At 50.9% G+C, this 17,758-nt stretch overlaps 1 protein-coding gene across 1 annotated transcript in view; it reads left to right on the top strand.

Annotated features, from left to right (window-relative positions):
* The window catches only part of TRABD2B (TraB domain containing 2B), a 66,967-nt gene that overhangs the window by 37,554 nt on the left and 11,655 nt on the right, over positions 1–17,758 (top strand). Inside the window, exons 5-6 of the mRNA XM_032966245.2 lie at positions 93–279; positions 4,072–4,162. Coding sequence (XP_032822136.1) covers positions 93–279; positions 4,072–4,162 — 278 coding nt within the window. The remainder of the gene's footprint in view (positions 1–92; positions 280–4,071; positions 4,163–17,758) is intronic.

The following is a 17,758-nucleotide window of genomic DNA, read 5'->3' as shown; positions in this document are numbered from 1 at the left end:
TTCACCGCACGCACACGCTCGCACGCGTGCGTGACACGCACACACACACACACCACGTGCATTGTCGGCCGGCGCGCTTTAAACATTCCCAGGGTCCCGGGCAAGGCTGGCAGAGGGCCGTCGGCACGGAGGGCATGGCCGGGCAGGCCCTCATGTGGGAGCTGGAGAAGTATTTCCGCAAGGAGCTCGTCGACAAGCGGAACGCGCGAATGGCCCGGCGCGTCCACTCGCTGCTCGTCCGCCATCCCGACAGGAGCTTCTTTTTCGCGTTCGGAGCAGGTGTTGGATACGCGCGTGCGTGTGTGTCACGCACGCACGCACACGCGCGCACACACACCCAGCATACAGCGCCACACACAGATGCCAGATACACACAAAGACACACACACACAGCATAAGGCATACAGAATATAGGTTTTTTGGGGTTAGATCACGTAAATATATAAATGTGTCGTTCAACCTGCCACCACCCGACACAGCCAACTAGTAAGGGTTGTCACGTAGACAGAACGTGCCAATTCGTTACGAGTACAGCACACCGGTGTGTTGGAGAGCAAATCCACAACATTTACCATCTGAGTATAAAGCATACAGCCCACATATACAGTGAGGGAAAAAAGTATTTAATCCCCTGCTGATTTTGTACGTTTGGCCACTGACAAAGAAATGATCAGTCTATAATTTTAATGGTAGGTTTATTTGAACAGTGAGAGACAGAATAACAACAAATATATCCAGAAAAACGCATGTCAAAAATGTTATAAATTTATTTGCATTTTAATGAGGGAAATAAGTATTTGACTCCTCTGCAAAACATGACTTAGTACTTGGTGGCAAAACCCTTGTTGGCAATCACAGAGGTCAGACGTTTCTTGTAGTTGGCCACCAGGTTTGCACACATCTCAGGAGGGATTTTGTACCACTACTCTTTGCAGCTCTTCTCCAAGTCATTAAGCTTTCGAGGCTGACATTTGGCAACTCGAACCTACAGCTCCTTCCACAGATTTTCTATGGGATTAAGGTCTGGAGACTGGCTAAGCCACTCCAGGACCTTAATGTGCTTCTTCTTGAGCCACTCCTTTGTTGCCTTGGCCGTGTATTTTGGGTCATTGTCATGCTGGAATACCCATCCACGACCCATTTTCAATGCCCTGGCTGAGGGAAGGAGGTTCTCACCCAAGATTTGATGGTACATGGCCCCGTCCATCGTCCCTTTAATGCATTGAAGTTGTCTTGTCCCCTTAGCAGAAAAAACATCCCCAAAGCATAATGTTTCCACCTCCGTGTTTGACGGTGGGGATGGTGTTCTTGGGGTCATAGGCAGCATTCCTCCTCCTCCAAACACGGAGAGTTGAGTTGATGCCAAAGAGCTCCATTTTGGTCTCATCTGACCACAACACTTTCAACCAGTTGTCCTCTGAATCATTCAGATGTTCATTGGCAAACTTCAGACGGGCATGTATATGTGCTTTCTTGAGCAGGGGGACCTTGCGGACGCTGCAGGATTTCAGTCCTTCACGGCGTAGTCTGTTACCAATTGTCTGTTACCAATTGTTTTCTTGGTGACTATAGTCCCAGCTGCCTTCAGATCATTGACAAGATCCCCCCGTGTAGTTCTGGGCTGATTCCTCACCGTTCTCATGATCATTGCAACTCCACGAGGTGGGATCTTGCATGGAGCCCCAGGCCGAGGGAGATTGACAGTTCTTTTGTGTTTCTTCCATTTGCGAATAATCGCACCAACTGTTGTCATCTTCTCACCAAGCTGCTTGGCAATGGTCTTGTAGCCCATTCCAGCCTTGTGAAGGTCTACAATCTTGTCCCTGACATCCTTGGAGAGCTCTTTGGTCTTGGCCATGGTGGAGAGTTTGGAATCTGATTGATTGATTGCTTCTGTGGACAGGTGTCTTTTATACAGGTAACAAGCTGAGATTAGGAGCACTCCCTTTAAGAGTGTGCTCCTAATCTCAGCTCGTTACCTGTATAAAAGACACCTGGGAGCCAGTAATCTTTCTAATTGAGAGGGGGTCAAATACTTATTTCCCTCATTAAAATACAAATCAATTTATAACATTTTTGACACTGTTCAAATAAACCTACCATTAAATTTACGGACTGATAATTTATTTGTCAGTACAAAATCAGCAGGGGATCAAATACTTTTTTCCCTCACTGTAGACACCAGATACACACACACACACACCTACACACTCTCACACCCATACACACACCCAGCATACAGCCCACATATAGTCACCAGATACACACACACACCTACACACTCTCACACCCATACACACACCCAGCATACAGGCCACATACAAAGATCCCACGTATAGTCTTAACATACTGTTGGGGCAAGTGCTGTTAGCGAGCACCTATGAGGGCTGGGACGCCACACCAGGGTCAACACCAAGCCCGGTCGCCTTTGTCTCCCCAGTGGCGATGTTTACTCACCACACCAGGTACTCATTTGTGGCTGAGTCGACTTAGGGGAGGCCCATGACCGGTTCAGATAATCGTCAGCGGTGTTGGCCGTGAGCGGGAATGGAACTCGGGTGGCCGGGTTTGTGGTGCGGTGAGCTCACCGCTACAACCACCGCTCCCCACACACCCTTACACCCTCATATGTACAGACACCCAAATATATACACGCACACTCAGGTCATAGACACACGCGCACGCATCTCCACATCAAAACACACACCCACATTAAATCACACACATGCACCGAAGCCCATACACGCACGTACTCTGTCTACAGTTAGGACCACGGGACTATAGGACCGCAAAGCTACCGGACCGCAAGGCTACAGGACAACTGGGTTATAGGACCACGGGGTTATAGGACCACGGGGCTATAGGATTGTGGGGCTATAGGACTGCTGGGTCATTGGACCATTGGGCTATAGGCCCGCTGGGCAACGTGGTGGGCAGGGGATGTCAGGGCAGCACAATCCATTGTTGCTCCGAACTTCTTTGCATCCAGATCTATGCTTCCCGCCTTCACCCCAACACGCACTGCTCATCGTGGTGAAGTATGGTCAAACAACCCCCACGACCAGCTCTGCTTGGGGAGGCCGTCATCCAGCAGTGGATTGACAAAAGGGCTGTACATATACACGTGTAAATCAGCGCGAGCCTCCCGTAAACCACGTGACTTCTGTGTGGCCACCCCAACTCTGAATCCCTCCCCTCTTCCCTCCCCCTGTGAAAACTGACGGCGCTCCGTGCAGCTCACTTCTGTTTGCTCCTTCTCTCTTCTCCCTCTCATCCCTCTCCTCTCATCATCATCATCACCACCACCCTCTCATCATCATCATCATCACCACCACCCTCTCATCATCCCCGACATCATTGCCCGGTATTTTATTCTACCCCTCCTTCTCCCCCTCCCACCTCGCACTCCTCCTCCCTGCTCACCGCTGCTCATCTTGAGAGCCGTGCCCCCCTCGTTGTCCGTCTCGGGGACTTCCATCCCGGCCCTCCCTTGGCCCTCCCTCTCATTTCTCCCCCCCCACCCGCCCCCCCCCCCCCGACGTCGACACCCTATCACGTGGATGCGTAACCACGGGAAAGACAACCGGGGATTCCCGGGGCTTGCACGACATCAGTGCATCAGGTATCAACGGCCTGCTCTTGCGGATGGCGTCACGGGATCCTTCACGGTTAATATTCGCCCGCAGTGTTAATCAGGGAGAGCCGCTGGATTCAAACCACGAACCCCTTGACGCGACAAGCGGCGAACGCGCTACCGCCAGGCTGCGCCGCCGCCCCATAACGAAGATGACGCTCGTCGTACATTTCAGCGATGCTGATGATGCTGCTGCTGCTGTTGGATGATAACGATGCGGACGATGCTCCTGCTGCTGTTGGATGATAACGTTGGTGATGATGATGATGCATTTGTCAGCCATTCCATTGCCGATCCCTGGGCACTCTTGCCCACGAGCGGTTTCATATCGAGGGATTACCCGGGCCGGATATTTCAACCGAAAGAAGAGACGCGTCCGCTGTCGACGATGCCATGCCCACGTGCTGATGCGATGGCGACGGCGTGTTGGTGCGCAGGACACTTTCTGGGCAACGGCTCGGTGATCGACGTTCTACGGCAGCAGGGGTTCCGCATCCATCACGTGCCCCCCGATGGAAACATCGACAGGTGAGCGCGCGTTTTGCACGCACTGGCCCAGTTGGCCCAGCGAGGGCCCAAAGCACAGTTGCCCAGCGCAGGCCTAAATGGCCAATTAGGTTAACCCTTTCCCGAACGTGCATGTCATCAGTTTTCTTCGGAAGAAGAAATAAAATAAACCTTATCGGTACCGAGGCTCCCACAAGGCCATGCGGGAGGGCGCGTGGCACAGTTTGGTTCCAGCTATTGTAGAGTGCGTAGAGCCGTGTCGCAACGGTTCTTTGTGGCGAGTAAGAATATACTTAACAACAGCGGTGCTATGCCTCTCTAAATAAAGTTAACGCTGAACTCGCTCGCGCATGTCCCGAGATTCGGCGGTGAACGGGAACCCCCCCCCACCCCACCCTGGAACTTGCAGTCGTCTCGAAACGGTAAAGGGGTTAAGTGGCTGGCAATAAACAAGCAGCACTTATCGAAGTTGTAAACTATAAGAGTTGACGCGTTTATTGAATGGAGGGAGGGGAATTGATTATCGGCGCTCGGAAGAAAAAGAGGCACCGGGGGAGGGAAGAGGATCCGATAAACCTTGCAGCGGAAAGACGAAACGGATACACAAAGGTTGTGTCCAGTTTGGTGGTCTTCCCCTTGCACGGTTGGCTACGTATGGTGCGAAATAAGTTAAACGTATGTACCTATGTACAAAACAACAACATACGTATGTTTTACAATGCGTATGCTGTCCAAAATGTTTCGGACCGCGGGGAAACAAAGGAGGAGGAAATGAGAGAGAAGGAGCGAAAAGAAGAAATGAAGGAGGATCGATGGCACGGAATTAAAACGTTTGTAGGAGAGGCTTGAAGCAGAGTGAAAGAGCGAAGGGTGGGATGGATTTGCCTGTTGGGGGGAGGTTCCAGGAGGTGGTGGTGGGGCGTAGTTTATGTTATATATGTTGAACTTCTTTCGCACCATATGCAGCCAACCGTGCTAATCGGAGGTGCGGAGGAGAAGGGCAACAAACGACACAAAAATCAGTTTAACCAACACACCAGTCGTGGACAAAGCGTGCGGATACCAACGGTGCAGCAGCAGCAGCAGATCCTGGGAGGCGAGGGGGCAGCCCCTGAGTCCGCAAGCACGGCGGCTTTACGCTTCAGGGGAAAGATGTATACATGACTGCGACTGAGACGGCGGTACAGAGGAAAGATGTAAACATGACTGCGGCTGAAACGGCGGTACAGAGGAAAGATGTAAACATGACTGCGACTGAGACGGCGGTACAGAGGAAAGATGTAAACATGACTGCGGCTGAAACGGCGGTACAGAGGAAAGATGTAAACATGACTGCGGCTGAGACGGCGGTACAGAGGAAAGATGTAAACATGACTGCGGCTGAAACGGCGGTACAGAGGAAAGATGTAAACATGACTGCGGCTGAAACGGCGGTACAGAGGAAAGATGTAAACATGACTGCGGCTGAAACGGCGGTACAGAGGAAAGATGTAAACATGACTGCGGCTGAAACGGCGGTACAGAGGAAAGATGTAAACATGACTGCGGCTGAGACGGCGGTACAGAGGAAAGATGTAAACATGACGACGGCTGAGACGGTGGTACAGATGAAAGATGTAAACATGACTGCGACTGAGACGGTGGTACAGATGAAAGATATAAACATGACTGCGGCTGAGACGGCGGTACAGAGGAAAGATGTAAACATGACTGCGGCTGAGACGGCGGTAGAGAGGAAAGATGTAAACATGACTGTGGCTGAGATGGCGGTAGAGAGGAAAGATGTAAACATGACTGCGGCTGAGACGGCGGTAGAGAGGAAAGATGTAAACATGACTGTGGCTGAGATGGCGGTAGAAAGGAAAGATGTAAACATGACTGCGGCTGAGACGGCGGTACAGAGGAAAGATGTAAACATGACTGCGGCTGAGACGGCGGTGCAGAGGAAAGATGTAAACATGACTGCGGCTGAGACGGCGGTACAGAGGAAAGATGTAAACATGACTGCGGCTGAGATGGCGGAACAGATGAAAGATGTACACATGACTATGGCTGAGACGGCGGTACAGAGGAAAGATGTAAACATGACTGCGGCTGAGACGGCGGTGCAGAGGAAAGATGTAAACATGACTGTGGCTGAGATGGCGGAACAGATGAAAGATGTAAACATGACTGCGGCTGAGACGGTGGTACAGAGGAAAGATGTAAACATGACTACGGCTGAGACGGCGGTACAGAGGAAAGATGTAAACATGACTGCGGCTGAGATGGCGGTACAGAGGAAAGATGTAAACATGACTGCGGCTGAGACAGCGGTACAGAGGAAAGATGTAAACATGACTGCGGCTGAGATGGCGGTACAGATGAAAGATGTAAACATGACTGCGGCTGAGACAGCGCTACAGAGGAAAGATGTAAACATGACTGCGGCTGAGACAGCGGTACAGATGAAAGATGTAAACATGACTGCGGCTGAGACAGCGGTAGAGAGGAAAGATGTAAACATAACTGCGGCTGAGATGGCGGTACAGATGAAAGATGTAAACATGACTACGGCTGAGACGGCGGTACAGAGGAAAGATGTAAACATGACTGCGGCTGAGACGGCGGTACAGAGGAAAGATGTAAACATGACGACGGCTGAGACGGTGGTACAGATGAAAGATGTAAACATGACTACGGCTGAGACGGCGGTAGAGAGGAAAGATGTAAACATGACTGCGGCTGAGACTGTGGTACAGAGGAAAGATGTAAACATGACTACGGCTGAGACGGCGGTACAGAGGAAAGATGTAAACATGACTGCGGCTGAGACGGCGGTGCAGAGGAAAGATGTAAACATGACTGCGGCTGAGACGGCGGTGCAGAGGAAAGATGTAAACATGACTGTGGCTGAGATGGCGGAACAGATGAAAGATGTAAACATGACTGCGGCTGAGACGGTGGTACAGAGGAAAGATGTAAACATGACTACGGCTGAGACGGCGGTACAGAGGAAAGATGTAAACATGACTGCGGCTGAGATGGCGGTACAGAGGAAAGATGTAAACATGACTGCGGCTGAGATGGCGGTACAGAGGAAAGATGTAAACATGACTGCGGCTAAGACAGCGGTACAGAGGAAAGATGTAAACATGACTGCGGCTGAGATGGCGGTGCAGAGGAAAGATGTAAACATAACTGCGGCTGAGATGGCGGTACAGATGAAAGATGTAAACATGACTACGGCTGAGACGGCGGTACAGAGGAAAGATGTAAACATGACTACGGCTGAGATGGCGGTACAGAGGAAAGATGTAAACATGACTGTGGCTGAGATGGCGGAACAGATGAAAGATGTAAACATGACTGCGGCTGAGACGGTGGTACAGAGGAAAGATGTAAACATGACTACGGCTGAGACGGCGGTACAGAGGAAAGATGTAAACATGACTGCGGCTGAGATGGCGGTACAGAGGAAAGATGTAAACATGACTGCGGCTGAGACAGCGGTACAGAGGAAAGATGTAAACATGACTGCGGCTGAGATGGCGGTACAGATGAAAGATGTAAACATGACTGCGGCTGAGACAGCGCTACAGAGGAAAGATGTAAACATGACTGCGGCTGAGACAGCGGTACAGATGAAAGATGTAAACATGACTGCGGCTGAGACAGCGGTAGAGAGGAAAGATGTAAACATAACTGCGGCTGAGATGGCGGTACAGATGAAAGATGTAAACATGACTACGGCTGAGACGGCGGTACAGAGGAAAGATGTAAACATGACTGCGGCTGAGACGGCGGTACAGAGGAAAGATGTAAACATGACGACGGCTGAGACGGTGGTACAGATGAAAGATGTAAACATGACTACGGCTGAGACGGCGGTAGAGAGGAAAGATGTAAACATGACTGCGGCTGAGACTGCGGTACAGAGGAAAGATGTAAACATGACTACGGCTGAGACGGCGGTACAGAGGAAAGATGTAAACATGACTGCGGCTGAGACGGCGGTGCAGAGGAAAGATGTAAACATGACTGCGGCTGAGACGGCGGTGCAGAGGAAAGATGTAAACATGACTGTGGCTGAGATGGCGGAACAGATGAAAGATGTAAACATGACTGCGGCTGAGACGGTGGTACAGAGGAAAGATGTAAACATGACTACGGCTGAGACGGCGGTACAGAGGAAAGATGTAAACATGACTGCGGCTGAGATGGCGGTACAGAGGAAAGATGTAAACATGACTGCGGCTGAGATGGCGGTACAGAGGAAAGATGTAAACATGACTGCGGCTAAGACAGCGGTACAGAGGAAAGATGTAAACATGACTGCGGCTGAGACAGCGGTAGAGAGGAAAGATGTAAACATGACTGCGGCTGAGATGGCGGTGCAGAGGAAAGATGTAAACATAACTGCGGCTGAGATGGCGGTACAGATGAAAGATGTAAACATGACTACGGCTGAGACGGCGGTACAGAGGAAAGATGTAAACATGACTACGGCTGAGATGGCGGTACAGAGGAAAGATGTAAACATGACTGCGGCTGAGACGGTGGTACAGAGGAAAGATGCAAACATGACTGCGGTTGAGATGGCGGTACAGAGGAAAGATGCAAACATGACTGCGGCTGAGACGGCGTTAGAGAGGCGCCGGGGCCGCGCAGTCAAATCGATCGATGGACCTTCTATCTTGATTTTGAAGCTTTCGTGACTGCAGGAATCCATACTCTTTGGTTCTTTCGTGGCAATGTCGCCCTCGATACAGTAGACATCGGTGAGCGTTACAGCCGGACGGGTAACGGTGCAGCGGGGGTGGTGCGTAGAGCAACGGGAATGTGAAAAAAAACGCGTCACGACCGCAGGGGCTAACGCCAATCACATTTTATTTGGCTGCTATAAATATCCATGTGACAAGCCAATTGGTCGAGCTATCATTTGAAGCCAGGTGACTTCTGAAAATAAGCTGAAAGCCCGGTGGGCTTTACCTGGTAAGATAAAAATAATAGTTTACTTCTTTTCGGATATATGTTTTTTTAAGTTATTTGTTTACCTTTCCCAGACTTTGTTTTTGTATTGTTTGTTTGTCGTACCGTTCTGACCCCGTGCGCCTGCTGGACATCTGTGAAAAAGAGCTTTATAGCTCATCGGATTCCTCCTGCAGTGCAAATAAATATTCGGATTCTCTTTCCGGGCAAAGCAAATTGCAACCGCGCGCGAAATAAATTGCACCCGCGCGCAACGAAAAGCACAAGTAAAGGGTAAGTAGTACATACATAAATAACACGTAAAGAAACGCTGTTTTTATTTTATTTTAGATTTCATCGGAAGGCGACCGTGAATAGACGTGCCTTGCACAGACAGCGGGGGGTGGGGGGGGGGTAGGCAATGCGCAACAGGTGGTGAACACACCGCGGGGATGGAGAGAGACGTAATGTTCATGGGCAGAGGTCGACGCAGCCGTGAAACAGCTGCGACTGGGTACAAGGTGCGTGCAGGCGTGGGGCGATGGGGGGGGGAGGTGGCTGACAGATGCTGGCGCGGTTGCGTAAGATCAACGCAGCCGCAGCAGGAACGGGGAGCGGTTGCAGCAGGGCTGGGAAGAGGCCATCATCTTACCGGTTGCGTGAAGAGGGGTTGGTGGGGGGCACTGCTAGGGAAGAGTCTGGAGTCATGGAGAAGGAAGTACGTGAACTAAGCATGCCGGTGGAAGGTGTTTGCAAAAAAGGTTTCCCTGAATTAGATTAATAAAAAATATATATCGAGAGCAGGAAGGTGCCGTAGCGATCAAACTGTTACTGATCATGAATGCTTTTTTCGAGGGGGTTAGATCGCATAAATATGAATGTGTCGTGAAACCCGCCACCAGCCGACACAGCCAATTAGTTAGATTTGTGACGCAAACTGAACGTGACAATTGGCGACTGCTTCAGCACACCCCGTTGTGTTGGAGAGTAGAGCCACACACATTTACAATTTGAGTACTGGTCACATTTCGCTGGTAATTACGCCATATGGGACTATCGCCCGATTAAGCTGGACGTAATTACGAGCGAAACGTCGTATTCAAATTGTAAATGTTGTGGGTTCACTCTCCAACACATCGGTGGGCTGAACGAGTAACTAATTTGTTTACACGACGCGCCTGACTGACTGGCAGTGTATGGTGGTGGCGGGTTTCACGACGCATTTACGTTCACACGATCTAACCCAGAGAACACATTTATTGTGAATAAAGTTGGTCGCGAAAACCCACCGCGTGTCAATCACGCTACCGGCAGGCTGACGAATAGGGGGAAACGTTGTGCAATGCATTTGCTTTGCGAACTGCTTGCAAGCGGACTGCGCTTGCAGGCTTGTGCGTGTGGCTGGAAGGAGAAATGTCAGCGTGGGTTGTTGGGGCTGACAACGCGGGTTTGGCAGCGGCGTGAATTTTGTCACCGACCCCTTGTCCGTTGTTGTCCTTCACTCACGCGGCTCGCTAGCACCACGGACAGCGGTGGAGACGGTGGCGGAACAACCGCGCATCACCACCCCCCCCCCCACCCCCCCACCGCCGATTAGCACGGTTGGGCTACGTACGGTGGGAAAGAAGTTCAACGTACGTACTTCATTTAGAGCGGAGAGACTCTGGAGTGTGCAGGTGATGCGGACGTTGTTAGCCGGGGGTGGTGGGGGGGGGTCCTTGACTCGGGAGGCAGCCCTTGGCAGCTCTGGGCAAGCGTGCGGCGCCGAGGCTGAACACCGGGCTACTGGCACGGGCTTCCCTTCAAACGAAAGTTGACCGCAGTGGCGAGGAGAAGGTGCCGCCCATGCCCCCCCCGCCCACGTATTGCTGCATCACAGTTGCCAGAGCGGGGTCGGCGACACGCGGCTCTGGAGCCGCGTGTAGCGGCTCTGCAAGGACTCCAGTTTAATAGAAAAGTGATGAATGGCCCTTTTTGTTATTTTGATTTCCGACCCCTGACCATGGAAGTTCAGTTCACCGTGCAAGTCCACTTTACTATGGAAGTTCAGTTCACCATGCAAGTCCAGTTTACCATGGAAGTTCAGTTCACCATGCAAGTCCAGTTTACCATGGAAGTTCAGTTCACCGTGCAAGTCCACTTTACCATGGAAGTCCAGTTCACTGTGCAAGTCCAGTTGACCATGGAAGTTCAGTTTACCATGGAAGTTCAGTTCACCGTGCAAGTCCAGTTTACCATGGAAGTTCAGTTCACCGTGCAAGTCCAGTTTACCATGGAAGTTCAGTTCACCGTGCAAGTCCAGTTTACCATGGAAGTTCAGTTTACCATGCAAGTCCAGTTTACCATGGAAGTTCAGTTCACCATGCAAGTCCACTTTACTATGGAAGTTCAGTTCACCGTGCAAGTCCAGTTTAACATGGAAGTTCAGTTTACCATGCAAGTCCAGTTTACCATGGAAGTTCAGTTCACCGTGCAAGTCCAGTTTACCATGGAAGTTCAGTTCACCGTGCAAGTCCAGTTTACCATGGAAGTTCAGTTTACTATGCAAGTCCAGTTTACCATGGAAGTCCAGTTCACCATGCAAGTCCAGTTTGCCGTGTAAGTCCAGTTTAATTTTGATTCATATGTTGCTTTGTTCTGACTTTACGTGAACGAAAAGACACAAATTCACCGGTTTTCTCATTGAAAATATGTAAATTTCAAAATATCACTGTCCTGGTCACAAAAGCAAAGTTTGTGGGGAATAATAGCGATTTTCTGTACTTTTTAGGCATAAGCAATTACAAAATAACACTTACTACCCAGGAACAAAAATTGTGTTACATAAGTGATTTTTTTTTCCAGAAATGCCACGCTGAGGCCTGTGAATCGTTTCCAGGAGCGTCCTGCCGTATTGAGTTTTAATTTTAAGATGATTTGGCGCCAGTGCTCAGTCGTGTTTATCCTATCAATTGGAGAAAACTGGAGCGCCCTGAGAAAACCCACGCAGGTGAGGGGGCAACGCTCTATCCCCGTACGGATGAAAACAGGGGAGGGGGGCGGTGGTAGATTATCCCACACTCGCCGTGCTGCCTGTGTCCTGTGGCAAGCCAGGGGGGTAATGTGGCACCTCGTCGACGCTCTACGGGTTGGGAGTTTTGACAACATCTGTGTGTGTGTGCGTGTGACCCACCAACCCATCGCTGCTGCCTCCACTCTACCGGGAGGCTAACTCGCGGCACGTGTCGCCCTTGTGAACTAGCTCGCTGGGTCATTTTTCGCTTTCCCTTTTATTATTTTTTTCGGTGGTGGTGGTGGTTGGGGGGGTGTCGGAACCGCGATTGGTTTTGATTTCATCGGCGGCAATCAAAAACAGCGTCCCTCTCTCCCCCCTTTGTTGGGGGAGGGGGGGGGCGGTGAGGGGGGGGGGGGCTGTGGGGGAGGGGGGGCTGAGGGGGGGGGGGCGCCCCATTTGCCTCGCGGCCTGTAGAGCAGCGGCACAATGAGCGCTTCGCGGCGAGAAATGAAAGAACGACGTGCGAGGGATTTGTTAAATGTTACGCTGCGGGGGTGTGAGTGGGGGGTGTCCTCTTTTGAAAGGTTGGTAGGAGGGGGGGGGAGTAAAGTCACGACGTTAATGGGGGGGGGGGGGGGAGGGGGGAGGTTGATCTATCTCGGCGTTGAGTCGAGTTGTGTTTGTTAATTGTAGTTATTGAATCCGTGATGGGGGGAGGCGTGCTGCGTCGCGCGGCTCTGAGATTGCTCCCCCGCCCGGCTGCTGGGCGGGAGGACCTCCTCCTCCTCCTTCTAACGTGGTGCTGCGTCTCCGTCGCTTCTGCCAAACTCGCGGGGAGCGAGTGCCGTTCGCGAGCAGCGCCTATGGGGGTCGGCACGGCAAGCGAGGGGGTGGGTGGCCAGCAACCACGCCCGGCCGCCTTTGTCTCCCGAGTGGCGATGTTTACACACCGCACCGGGTACTCGTTTGAGGCTGAGTCAACTTAGGGGAGGCCCAGGACCGGTTAAAATAATGTAATTCATCGCCGGTGTTGGCAGCGAGCGGGAATCGAACTCGGGATGCAGGGTTCGCAGCTTAGCGCGCTAACCGCTGCGCCACGGCTCTCCGCATCACCACCACTACCACCACTACCACCACCACTACCACCACTATCACCACCACTACCACCACTACCACCACCACTACCACCACCACTACCACCACCACTACCACCACTACCACCACTACTACCACCACCACTACCACCACCACTACTACCACCACCACTACCACCACCACTACCACCACTACCACCACCACTACTACCACCACTACCACCACCACTACCACCACCACTACCACCACCACTACCACCACTACCACCACCACTACTACCACCACTACCACCACCACTACCACCACCACTACCACCACCACTACCACCACTACCACCACCACTACTACCACCACTACCACCACCACTACCACCACCACTACCACCACCACTACCACCACTACCACCACCACTACCACCACCACTACCACCACCACTACCACCACTACCACCACCACTACCACCACTACCACCACCACTACCACCACCACTATCACCACCACTACTACCACTACCACCACTACCACCACCACTACCACCACCACTACCACCACCACTACTACCACCACTACCACCACCACTACCACCACCACTACCACCACCACTACCACCACTACCACCACCACTACCACCACCACTACCACCACCACTACCACCACTACCACCACCACTACCACCACTACCACCACCACTACCACCACCACTATCACCACCACTACTACCACTACCACCACTACCACCACCACTACCACCACCACTACCACCACCACTACCACCACTACCACCACCACTACCACCACCACTACCACCACTACCACCACCACTACCACCACCACTACCACCACCACTACCACCACTACCACCACCACCACCACTATCACCACCACTATCACCACCACTACCACCACTACCATCACTATCACCACCACTACCACCACTACCACCACCACTACCACCACTACCACCACCACTACCACCACCACTACCACCACTACCACCACCACTACCACCACTACCACCACCACTACCACCACCACCACCACCACTATCACCACCACTACCACCACCACTACCACCACTACCACCACTACCACACCACTACTACCACCACCACTACCACCACCACTACTACCACCACCACTATCACCACCACTACCACCACTACCACCACTACCACCACCACTACCACCACCACTACCACCACTACCACCACCACTAGTACCACCACTACCACCACCACTACCACCACTAGCACCACTACCACCACCACTACCACCACCACTACCACCACTACCACCACTACTAGCACCACTACCACCACTACCACTACCACCACTACCACACCACTACTACCACCACCACTACCACCACTCCCACCACTACCACCACCACTACCACCACCACTACCACCACTACCACCACCACTACCACCACCACTACCACCACTACCACTAACCACTACCACCACCACCACTACCACCACTACCACCACTACCACTACTACCACCACCACTCAAACTGGCGCAAAGGCATTGGGCTGGAGCGTTTGACAGCTGATGAATGTGGTCACCACTCTGCCGTTATTAAACCCTGAAACAACAAAGGCGGTATCTTCACGACCTTTCACCCAACCCCATCCCCCACCCTATCCATCCGTGGATGTCTGCTCTCTGCACCCCACTTCTGCCCCCCCCCCCCCGCAGCCACCTTCCAGCACCACGGCCATAGCGACACCCCCTGCCTCCTCTCCCCCCGCTCAGACTGAGTTCCTGATTGAGTTCCTACTCAGTCTGAGTTCCTGATTGAGTTCCTACTCAGTCTGAGTTCCTACTCAGTCTGAGTTCCTACTCAGACTGAGTTCCTGATTGAGTTCCTACTCAGTCTGAGTTCCTACTCAGTCTGAGTTCCTACTCAGACTGAGTTCCTGATTGAGTTCCTACTCAGTCTGAGTTCCTACTCAGTCTGAGTTCCTACTCAGACTGAGTTCCTACTCAGTCTGAGTTCCTGATTGAGTTCCTACTCAGACTGAGTTCCTACTCAGTCTGAGTTCCTGATTAAGTTCCTACTGAGACTGAGTTCCTGATTGAGTTCCTACTCAGTCTGAGTTCCTGATTGAGTTCCTACTCAGACTGAGTTCCTGATTGAGTTCCTACTCAGACTGAGTTCCTACTCAGTCTGAGTTCCTGATTGAGTTCCTACTCAGACTGAGTTCCTACTCAGTCTGAGTTCCTGATTGAGTTCCTACTCAGACTGAGTTCCTACTCAGTCTGAGTTTCTACTCAGTCTGAGTTCCTGATTGAGTTCCTACTCAGACTGAGTTCCTACACAGACTGAGTTCCTGATTGAGTTCCTACTCAGTCTGAGTTCCTGATTGAGTTCCTACTCAGTCTGAGTTCCTACTCAGTCTGAGTTCCTGATTGAGTTCCTACTCAGACTGAGTTCCTACTCAGACTGAGTTCCTGATTAAGTTCCTACTGAGACTGAGTTCCTGATTGAGTTCCTACTCAGACTGAGTTCCTGATTGAGTTCCTACTCAGTCTGAGTTCCTGATTGAGTTCCTACTCAGACTGAGTTCCTGATTGAGTTCCTACTCAGACTGAGTTCCTACTCAGTCTGAGTTCCTGATTGAGTTCCTATTCAGACTGAGTTCCTGATTGAGTTCCTACTCAGACTGAGTTCCTACTCAGACTGAGTTCCTGATTGAGTTCCTACTCAGTCTGAGTTCCTGATTGAGTTCCTACTCAGTCTGAGTTCCTACTCAGTCTGAGTTCCTGATTGAGTTCCTACTCAGACTGAGTTCCTACTCAGACTGAGTTCCTGATTGAGTTCCTACTCAGTCTGAGTTCCTGATTAAGTTCCTACTGAGACTGAGTTCCTGATTGAGTTCCTACTCAGACTGAGTTCCTACTCAGTCTGAGTTCCTGATTGAGTTCCTACTCAGACTGAGTTCCTGATTGAGTTCCTACTCAGTCTGAGTTCCTGATTGAGTTCCTACTCAGACTGAGTTCCTGATTGAGTTCCTACTCAGACTGAGTTCCTGATTGAGTTCCTACTCAGTCTGAGTTCCTGATTGAGTTCCTACTCAGACTGAGTTCCTGATTGAGTTCCTACTCAGACTGAGTTCCTACTCAGTCTGAGTTCCTGATTGAGTTCCTATTCAGACTGAGTTCCTGATTGAGTTCCTACTCAGACTGAGTTCCTACTCAGACTGAGTTCCTGATTGAGTTCCTACTCAGTCTGAGTTCCTGATTGAGTTCCTACTCAGTCTGAGTTCCTACTCAGTCTGAGTTCCTGATTGAGTTCCTACTCAGACTGAGTTCCTACTCAGACTGAGTTCCTGATTGAGTTCCTACTCAGTCTGAGTTCCTGATTAAGTTCCTACTGAGACTGAGTTCCTGATTGAGTTCCTACTCAGACTGAGTTCCTACTCAGTCTGAGTTCCTGATTGAGTTCCTACTCAGACTGAGTTCCTGATTGAGTTCCTACTCAGACTGAGTTCCTGATTGAGTTCCTACTCAGTCTGAGTTCCTGATTGAGTTCCTACTCAGTCTGAGTTCCTGATTGAGTTCCTACTCAGTCTGAGTTCCTGATTGAGTTCCTACTCAGACTGAATTCCTGATTGAGTTCCTACTCAGACTGAGTTCCTACTCAGTCTGAGTTCCTGATTGAGTTCCTATTCAGACTGAGTTCCTGATTGAGTTCCTACTCAGACTGAGTTCCTACTCAGACTGAGTTCCTGATTGAGTTCCTACTCAGTCTGAGTTCCTGATTGAGTTCCTACTCAGTCTGAGTTCCTACTCAGTCTGAGTTCCTGATTGAGTTCCTACTCAGACTGAGTTCCTACTCAGACTGAGTTCCTGATTGAGTTCCTACTCAGTCTGAGTTCCTGATTAAGTTCCTACTGAGACTGAGTTCCTGATTGAGTTCCTACTCAGACTGAGTTCCTACTCAGTCTGAGTTCCTGATTGAGTTCCTACTCAGACTGAGTTCCTGATTGAGTTCCTACTCAGACTGAGTTCCTGATTGAGTTCCTACTCAGACTGAGTTCCTGATTGAGTTCCTACTCAGTCTGAGTTCCTGATTGAGTTCCTACTCAGACTGAGTTCCTGATTGAGTTCCTACTCAGACTGAGTTCCTACTCAGTCTGAGTTCCTGATTGAGTTCCTATTCAGACTGAGTTCCTGATTGAGTTCCTACTCAGACTGAGTTCCTACTCAGACTGAGTTCCTGATTGAGTTCCTACTCAGTCTGAGTTCCTGATTGAGTTCCTACTCAGTCTGAGTTCCTACTCAGTCTGAGTTCCTGATTGAGTTCCTACTCAGACTGAGTTCCTACTCAGACTGAGTTCCTGATTGAGTTCCTACTCAGTCTGAGTTCCTGATTAAGTTCCTACTGAGACTGAGTTCCTGATTGAGTTCCTACTCAGACTGAGTTCCTACTCAGTCTGAGTTTCTGATTGAGTTCCTACTCAGACTGAGTTCCTGATTGAGTTCCTACTCAGACTGAGTTCCTGATTGAGTTCCTACTCAGTCTGAGTTCCTGATTGAGTTCCTACTCAGACTGAGTTCCTGATTGAGTT

This window comes from Petromyzon marinus, chromosome 35, assembly GCF_048934315.1.
Source record: "Petromyzon marinus isolate PM22_M1 ecotype Great Lakes invasive population chromosome 35, UKy_Petmar_22M1.pri1.0, whole genome shotgun sequence".
NCBI classification, from domain to species: domain Eukaryota; kingdom Metazoa; phylum Chordata; class Hyperoartia; order Petromyzontiformes; family Petromyzontidae; genus Petromyzon; species Petromyzon marinus.
This window is presented reverse-complemented; position numbering and strand designations above follow the sequence as displayed.